This window comes from Cynara cardunculus (genome assembly GCF_001531365.2).
Source record: "Cynara cardunculus var. scolymus isolate 2C chromosome LG 5, CcrdV1, whole genome shotgun sequence".
NCBI classification, from domain to species: domain Eukaryota; kingdom Viridiplantae; phylum Streptophyta; class Magnoliopsida; order Asterales; family Asteraceae; genus Cynara; species Cynara cardunculus.
Genome location: NC_037532.1, coordinates 4398121 through 4407599, shown reverse-complemented (window position 1 = coordinate 4407599; position 9479 = coordinate 4398121). Strand labels below are relative to the sequence as shown.

The following is a 9479-nucleotide window of genomic DNA, read 5'->3' as shown; positions in this document are numbered from 1 at the left end:
CAAAAAAAAAAACTTTTAAATAGTTAATTTGATACTAATTTTGATATATTTATTTTCAAAAAATTTTGATATGTTTAAATTTATATTTTATTCAAAAATAAAAACATTATTTATTTCTCAAAACCATATAAAAACTGTATTATAACGTATTCAGAGAAGGAATAAAACGAAATATTAAAATCAAGATATATCTTGCTGCATTGCGCGAGTACCCTTCTAGTACCATATAAAACAACAATAATATTACATCTTTACTTGACCTCTTTTAAAACTGTTGACAAAATAAACGAGTTGGATTAAATTAAATAACAGATCGAAAAACATATCCATCAAATTCGCCAATCGACATGTGAAATATGGTTATGCCTAAGGTAATTAAGTAGGCTCAAGCCCAACTCAAGGTGTGGGCATAGATGCTTCCTATTAGACATGGTCAAACTGGCCCGGAAATTCAAAACTTGAACGTTGACTGACGGTCATATGATCGTTTTTTTCCATCAAAAATTAACCTTTTTTTAGTCATTTTGGCCTCATAAACACTATATATAAGTCTTATAGTGTATGGGATAAGATACCAACTAAGAAAACGCAAAAAAAAATCACAATTTTCGCTATATTTTGTGATTTCGGGGTTGTGTTTGTTTCTCGCTTCCACTTCTCAATTCTCATTTCTTTTTCTCTGTCTTCCAAAATGACCGGTGAACAACATGATGCATCAAACGAACATGTTGTTCAAGTTCTCTTCGAGCACGGATGAAAGTCCAAGATTTGGAATGTATACAACATGGTGATCCTCACGAACGGGAAAAGAGAGGCGCAATACCAAATGTGTCAAGCTCTCCTTACGGCGGAAGAAAATTCAACTTTAAAGGGCAAGTTCATGCCAAGAAATGAGTCACGAACTTTTTCCAAGTACTCAAAAGTGAATCAACGAGAACTTTTGTTTCAAACCCTTTTGAAGTATAGGATAAGTTTGGGGGAGGGATACACGCTGTTATTGCCAACCCTTAAGTCCTACTGATTAACGAGCAACACTACGAAGATCAAGCAAGGAAGTTGTACATCCTCTTTATTAGACGAATTTCCAACACCTTTTGTAAGTTTTTCGTTCTTGTTCCTTTCTTTAGGTGTCGTTTTCTTTATTTTCTTTTACTTGAGGACAAGTAAAACCTCAAGTTTGGGGGTGTGATAATTCTCAATTTGTGAGAATTATTTGTTGTTCAATACCCCTATTTTATTGTGTCTTTGGTACCCATTTTGCTCATATCCTGTATTTTTGGTCCAAAATATGTTAAGAGATGATGAAAGGTCAAAAATTTAATTATTTTTTAAAAACCCATTGTTGTTGGTAAACTGCCCACTTTCTGCTCACATTCTTCCTATGGCGTATTTTTCTCAAGACAGATTTGAACAAAATTCAAATATTGGCTCTCTTGGGTATTAATGGAATTTAATTCTGAATTCAGATCCGAAAATCTTGAGCTACTTGGAAGAATAGGCCTGGTTGAATTATAAAATGTCAATAAAGTAATTCTACCATTATTTTAATGAAAAAGTCTTCCTTATCTTTTCATTATTTTAATGGTTATGTAACTTTACCTTTCTCAACATTTCAAGAAAAAGTGACAAGGCCAGAAAAAGTGACAAGGCCAGAAAAAGTAGACATGTGGTGATGAGAGGTCTTTACCCTTTGACTTTCTTCCTTTGGGCGAAGAGTTTGTCCGGTTCTCACTTTTTCACTATATATTGAAGCTTTTCTCTCATTTGGAAGACATCCACTCCATCATCAATTCAGCTAAGCAACCTTGGAGCATTCTCTCAAGCTCTACAACAATAGAGCGAGTTTAATTTCTGCTTGTAATTTTATTTTCGTACTTAGTCTTTAATTCTCGCTACTGTGCATTGTATGCTCCATGTGGGCAACAATTTAAGTATTATTTTCAGTTCAAGTATTTATTATGCACTTTTCTTCTTCTGTTTCCTCTATGTTTTCTAATTTTATTATGAGCTAAGCACCCCTTTGGGTGTGGGTGTGAGTCAAACTTAAGAATTTGAAGGTGCACTTGGGTGTTGCCAATTTTATTGATTATTAAGTTTGGTCATTTAAGTCAGGACTTAAGCTCAACGCAGATAAGCTGATCACTTTGAAGTGTTAATATTAGATCCTTGATCCAGATATGGGCGGATCTGAAATACGGCTTAAATGATGTACAAAGATTTGAGAGAGTCTTTGATAATCACGCAGAGATGCGGGTTCTGCATGTTTTTAGCTAATGTTCAAATATTAGTCGAGTTTATACCATAATGAGTTGTGAGTATAAATCTTCAAGCTAGTGGAACCAGATATCTTTTTATCTATTAGCTAATTTGGCAAGTTTAAGGTTGATAAAACTGGACACTTTGTGGGCACTCTGTGGGCACAGTATATAAGAATTCACTTTCGAGAGATCGAAGTTCTTATAGAAGTCTCATGAGTTCCTGACCAAACTGTTCCAACAATATTCTTAAGGGAAGCTTACACCCATACCCATCTTTTAATCTTAAAGGTTTATTTCATATTTCTAAGCTTTGCACAATCAAAACTCAAATATTTTCTCAAACCGAAACATGTTCAAGAAGTTCATGAAAATCTCATATTCTCATTAAGTCCAGTCCCTGTGGAAATGATCTTGGTACTATACCACTTTATTACTTGAAGCGACCAGAGTGTCGGCGTGCACTTGCACCGCCACTTCGGGGATTTTGTGTCCACTGTGTGCACACTTACGATCATAACGCATCAGTGATCCTCTTGTTTTAACCATTTTTTGCCCAATATATCATTTACTCTAGAGTGTGTCAAGTTCCAAGATGTACCAGATCCCGACTCTAATACAATGTGACGATATGATAAAACCCTGTTAACTCTCTCTCTAAAAAATTCTATAGAGACAATATATCCTTATAAAGAAAATCTTGAACGTCTTATCACTCCGCAACCAAGATTTATCCAGTTTTTCTATGAACTAACAACAAACTTCGAATTTCATTACAAGTTCAAGTTTTTTTACAGACTAAGAATTAAAAAAAAAAAGATCTTATTATTATACTTTAGTTGTAAAACAAAAACAATTTTGTTAAACTAGAAGGATACTCGCACAGTGTAGCGAGATATGTCTTGATTTTATGTTACATTTTTTTTTTGTCTCAGTTGATGTTACAATACAGTTTTATGTGGTTTTGAAAAAACAATAATATTTTTATTTTTGAATAAAATATAAACATGAAGATGTATCCTAAAAAAGATTTTTTTACATTAGTATCAAACTAGCTATTTAAAATTTCTCTTTTTTGTGTATTTTCTTAATTCATTTTTTTATTTAATAATATAATTTTTTATAAAGATAATAATCAAGTATTTTGTTAGAATTCAATGATTATCTTAATTATATATTAGATCTTCTATATTTAAAATGGATGTTTATCTTGTATTTGATGATGTTTATCTGCAGTTAGTTACACAAATTAAAAAATAAAGCTTTAATAAGTTGTACTTATGCAAAATTACTTGTAATCTTGAATTGTAAGTAATATACATCAATAAACAATACTTCATACATAAAAAAAATAGTTTTTAAGAGTTTTATTAAATATTTTATAATATAGTATAGATTTTGAGTAAAACCCTAAAAAATTGGGCCCAATTTTACATGTGTTTGAGCCTTTCATTAACCCGTTTAAAACTGTATCAATAGGCTACAACTTCAATTTTATTTGCCTTTTTTTTTTTTTCTCAAAATCATGGTTGAAACTAAATAAAACCCTAAAAAAATATCAAACATCACATTTTTTAAATGGAATTTACCCAAAAAAAAACTAGAAAATATAAATCAAAATTGTGAAAAAAAACCCTCTAATTTTCTTGATTTTTGCCTAAAAATTTCCTTCACTAATCTAAAATTATATATAAAATAAAAATATTTTTTTATTATGATTTTTAAGTGCTTAAACAAGAAGGGCACCTTATGAGACCATTTTCATTGCATTCCGTACAAGTCCTAAAGCCACCGTCTTCTATGTGACACTTATGGCTACCGTTGCACTCCAGGCACAGGATAAATCTAAATCCGCCGCAAAAATTGCAGACGCCGGGAGTCGCCGCCGGCAACCCTTCTACGAGTTTCTTTAACTCACCTATTTCATGCAATTCCACAACCTCATCTGCCCCTCCGATATACCTGCCGCCGATGAAAACTCTGGGGAGATCTACCCTCGAACTTCGAGGCTCGCCTTGCCCTATTTGAGCCATGATCTTCCGTATCTCGTCAAAAAACGAAGCGTCCATCGTCAGATCTCGCTCGTCGATCGGAACACGGAATCCTTGGAAAATCGAACGAACGGTCCGGCAAGCCTCGAACGTCGATCGGACCACTCGGAGGCTTGTCACGTATATCACTACTCGTTTTTCCGCTCCAGGGATCGGGATCCGCGGCTGAGATTTTATAGAATTCTCAGGTTTCTCCAGCTTTTCCGATTTCTCAGCCGCCGCGATTTGGTTCGGTTCCGTGAGTATTTCCTCCGGGCTTGGTTTTGGTCGGATGGAGAAGGCGCGAGTAATTCGATTGGCGAGATGAACACGATGGAAGACGGATCGTCGCTTAAGGTCGGCGGAGCAAGTAGGTGAGGAAGAAGAAGAAGATGGTTGTTCTTGAATGGCGTTGTTCAAATCAACATGAGGGAAGAGAGTCTCGATATCCTTAAAGGATTGATGATTGAAATCAGGGTTGGAGGGTGTTCTAGGGCTATGATCATTGTTGTTATAACTAGGGCTATGATGATTTCTGGTAGATTTGATTCGAATTGGCCACATTTCAAGGTCAAGGAGAAATCAAAGAAGAACCACAAAAGTAGAAAGAAGAATGGAGGGGTTAATTTGAAATGATAATGGAGGAAATTAGGGAAGATGAAGATGCAGAGGCCGTGGGGGAGGTGGAGGTCAGCTTTTTTCTCTTTGGTTATTCTTGGCTTTTTATTTTTCAAGAAAGATAAAAAGGGACCAAAAAGGGAGATCCAAAAGATTTTGGGCCAAAATTGAAATATTTTGGCGGGTCGTTATGGTTGTTGAGAAAAGCGTGATCATTGTGTTAGAATATGAATTTGTGCTAAACGCATAGTTTTTTAATTCCATTCACAAGATTTTCTATATTATATTAAGAAATATTTGATAAAAATTATTAAAAACTATTTTTTATGTATAAATTATTATTTATTGACGCATATTACTTAAAATTTAAGATTACAAGTAAATTGTGTACAAGTACAACTTATTAAAGCTTTATGTTTGAATTTGTATAACTAACTGCAAATAAACATAATTAAATAGAGTATAAATATCACAATTTAAATATATAAAAATCTTAAATACAATTAAGATAATCATTGAGTTTTAACAAAATAATTAATTGTTATATTTATAAAAAATTATATTATTAAACCAAAAAATAAAAAATTAATTAAAGAAATACACAAAAAAGAAAAAAATTTAGATCATTAGTTTGGTACCAGGCTTGAATGACACATTCTGCTATTAATGTGTCATTTGACGGTTGTGTCATTCAACGGTTCAAATCGGCATCAAACGTCCATATTCCATCTTGATTATCAAGTATAGGTCGATTTAAATCACCGTTCACCGACCTCAAACCTGGACATCTTTTTTCGGTGTGAAGCCTCAAAGTTGCATTTCCTACGACCTTAAGGAGAGCTTGACACATTTTGCGTTGTGCCTTTTTTTTTCTAGTTTATGAGTAAGACCATGTTGTAAGAATTTCAAATCTTGGCCTTTCTTCCGTGGTCGGTGATAACTCTGACAATGTTTTTGTTGGATGCAACATATTCCCTTGTCATCTTATAAGTAAGTAATAATGCAATGAAAGAGAGAAAAAGATGAGAAGTAAGATTCGTTAAAAACCGAAATCAAATATCACGAATTATAGTGAGAATTGTTAACGTTTTTTTTGCGTTTGTGAGTTGATATCTTTTCTCATACGTCATTATGWCTTATATATATATATATATATATATATATATATATATATATATATATATATAWATRTATAAAGGGTCAATAGGACAAAAAAGGGCAAAAAAATGTGGAAAACAATCATATTAAAGTGTAAAAGTATATGCAACATCTATGTTATGTATTTTTTTAAATAGTGTATCTAAAATTAAAATTATTTAAATAATTGCATCCAACTCCAACAGTTACTCTATTTTAATAGTTTCAGTATTAATATTTTAAATACTCTTATTGCAGCTTTATACATTCTCATTTCTTTTTTTCTTTTTTTTTTTGTTTTATTTATGTGTTTTAACATAACTGTTGTAGAAAAAACAGATACTCTTTTAAATCACCAAAACCTATTACTTTAAAATAACTGCTTGAGATGTCCTGACTCATTTGATTGATACTCATCAAGATATGATATATGTTCGCGTCTTCTTTTTTATCTGTTTTTGCATTATCATCATTATAAATGAACATTTAATGCTTTATAATATGGCATCAAAGCATCTATGATTGCATTTACTTCGGCTTTTGGCAAATATCTTTTATGTTTTAGAAAACGAGTGATGGGTTATTCTTAAGGAAATATTCGAGTTGATTGCTTACCTTAAAGGGTATTCACATGATATATTCATGGCAATAACGAAACCCACTTTCTTATAGAGCGAACGTTCCAAAGACGGTATAAGCCGAGTGAAAAGGCAATCGATATGGATTAGACAACTCAAGATTCAAACCTTTCAAAGAAGGCCTTTCACGTGCTATACGAAACATGAATGGACCACAAACACATGTAATTCAAACAAAAACAAAAGTACATAATTAGCTATAAAAAAAACTGATATTCATAAAACATCAATATTTCTTCATGATTTCTCTTTGACAAAGCACACTTCATATGTTCATTTACAGTGATCAACTCTTTCAATAAATAAAGAGAAAAATTCAGAGTCCACAACGCACTTTTCTGCTTTGAATAAGTCTATGATCTTTTTTTGAATGAAAAAATCATTAAAATCCCTAAACATTTTTTTTTGAATAAATAAAACACCAAACTTATAAAAACTGGTTACCTACATTATTTTACTTCAAAAAACCTACATGTAGCTGAATAGGAAGTTAAGGTTTTTAAGTAAAAAAATCTATAAAATTCTCACTGCTCCAAAACTCTATGTTATACAAACCCCAAAGGACAGGAGATCAGAAGATTTGGTGGAGGATAAAGTCAAAAGTGAACCAACACTGGGATTTGATCATAGCCGCCGTGAAGTGTCTGGATGCAAAGGCGATGGAGACAATGTATTGTGTCTATGTAGCGATTGGACACAAAACGCTCAATTGTGATACAATTAGTTCAAATTCTTTCAGCCAGTTTTCATTAAGGTCGGTTCTACTGCTCTTGCACCCTTATCTGGATTTTTGATATCTCTATCTTTTTAATCCGGATTTCGTATCTATCTTTCTTGGGGATCGGCAATAGCTAAGCATTGTGGTCATCATAGTTCCAGCTACATATGGCTGGTGTACAACTTACGGGCTTCTTAGCTAAAAGAAAAACAAGAAAAAAGTCTGCCTTCTTTGGTACCTTTAGTCCAATCTTAGACAAAGAGCAAGGAGGATATGAAGCACTGTTGGATAGACCATGGTTCCCAGGACCACCCCCGTCTATGTACTTGGGGCCTCCCCCGATTGCTGGAAGATGCGCGCGATACGATAAAGGCCCCTAGGAGAAACCAAAGAAAAACCAGGGTAGAGCCTTGGATCCGACCTCTAGGATCTCCTGTAAACCTCCATGATCTCCAACATGCATGGACCTGGAATGACTATGCCTATCACCCCTATTTGTGTGGCCTACAACCAATGCCATTGTCCCCTCGCCCCACCCTTGCACCTAGCACCATTGCTCCCCTTCTACATCTTTGTCGCCCAACCATCGTCCACTCTTTTATCACGCCACTAAATTGTGGTAAAAGATGGATAATCAAAAGATTAAAAAAAACAGATCAAAAAGAGGGAGATGAATGCCAATGACCAACAAAGTCGATTAACGGTATGAAGAATTGATGTCATTGGGTCGACAAGGAGGAGCGATGTCATTGGGTATGAGGGGTTTGAATAGCGTAGGACTTGAGAATACTTAAACTGATTTAAGTTTCTAGCTTAAAAATATGTAGGTAACTGATTTTCATTGTTTTAGAAGTTTAATAGTTTATTCATTCAAAAACCCCGAATGATTTAAAACAAAGAAATTCAATGATTATTTTTATCAATGGTTGAATTATTATGTTATTAATGAATTTCATTATTTGTTATTATCAAAGAGTTGGGGACCATTTTATAAGCCAAAAGCAAAAGGTTGAAACTTGAAAGAAATCTTGGACAATACTTGGTGGGTTCTGAAAAGTTTTTCTGTGTTTTTATTAAAATAAAACATTTGATTTTTATTTTATTTAATTCTTTTAATTTTTGTTACGAATTGTATTAATAGTTGTAACTTGTATTTGCAAGAAAGAGTTTTGCATATACCAATTTATTAATGGGCCTTTGAAGCCCTTATATATCTTCTGAATTTTAATTTACTTTTAAGAAGTAAATTAAATCAAATGAAATGAGCGATGATAATGATGGAGAGTTTTACCCGTTAAGTGAGGATTAAGACTTTTACTCAGGTAACCGCTTACCCAGTAAATTGTTGCATTCGATATGTTTTGATGTACTAAAATCTTGCGCATCAAAATAAATCATAGTGTTGACTTATATCGGTAATTGCTTACCCAGTAAGCAATTGGGTAAACGGCCCCTAAGTATATCTCAATTATATGTAAGCTGGGGGATTATCAAAAGGTGAGTTTCTGAAGAAAACAATAAACAAGAAAATATGGACATTATTATTTGAAATACAGGTTAAGTTTATGTAAATCATATCCTAAACTCGTCTTTAGATGAACATATTGTATTCATTTATGAGCCGTTTACTAAACGTTTACCATGTTAAGTGTTTACCGGTTCAATTATCTTACATGATGAACATAACAAAGACCAAAAAACTTACGTGGTAAGAGGGAAGACAATGATCCATACTCTTACCCAGTAAGTGAGGGTGATGACTTTTACCCGATAAATGCTTACCGGATTATAAACACTTACCATCAATACATTTTGATGACCGATAATATTACATCATAAGGTAAATGAGAGTAATGACTCTTGTTGGTAAGTACTTACCTGGTAAGCGTTTAGTAAACTTTAACCGTTCCAAAGTAAATGTCTACAATGAAAATAACACACAATTTTATGAATAAGTAAAAATAAAAATATAGACATTTATTTGTCACCGAATACGTAACAATCAACTTATTTAAATACTGCATATACTTTTAGATGATTTCAATTCATTTTTATATGGTTTTTTGACATAAAGCAAATGTGT

The 9479-nt window shown here is 33.0% G+C and overlaps 1 protein-coding gene across 1 annotated transcript; it reads right to left on the bottom strand.

Annotated features, from left to right (window-relative positions):
* Positions 1-3976: 3976 nt before the first annotated feature.
* Positions 3977-4907, bottom strand: LOC112512240 (uncharacterized protein At5g39865). The gene has a single exon (XM_025118107.1). The coding sequence runs from the start codon at positions 4847-4849 to the stop codon at positions 3977-3979; it is 873 nt and encodes a 290-aa protein (XP_024973875.1). The 5' UTR covers positions 4850-4907.
* Positions 4908-9479: the final 4572 nt, after the last annotated feature.

Bases quoted from the DNA above. Each gene is read 5' to 3' on its own strand.
- LOC112512240 (XM_025118107.1), bottom strand. From the start codon at position 4,849: ATGTGGCCAATTCGAATCAAATCTACCAGAAATCATCATAGCCCTAGT.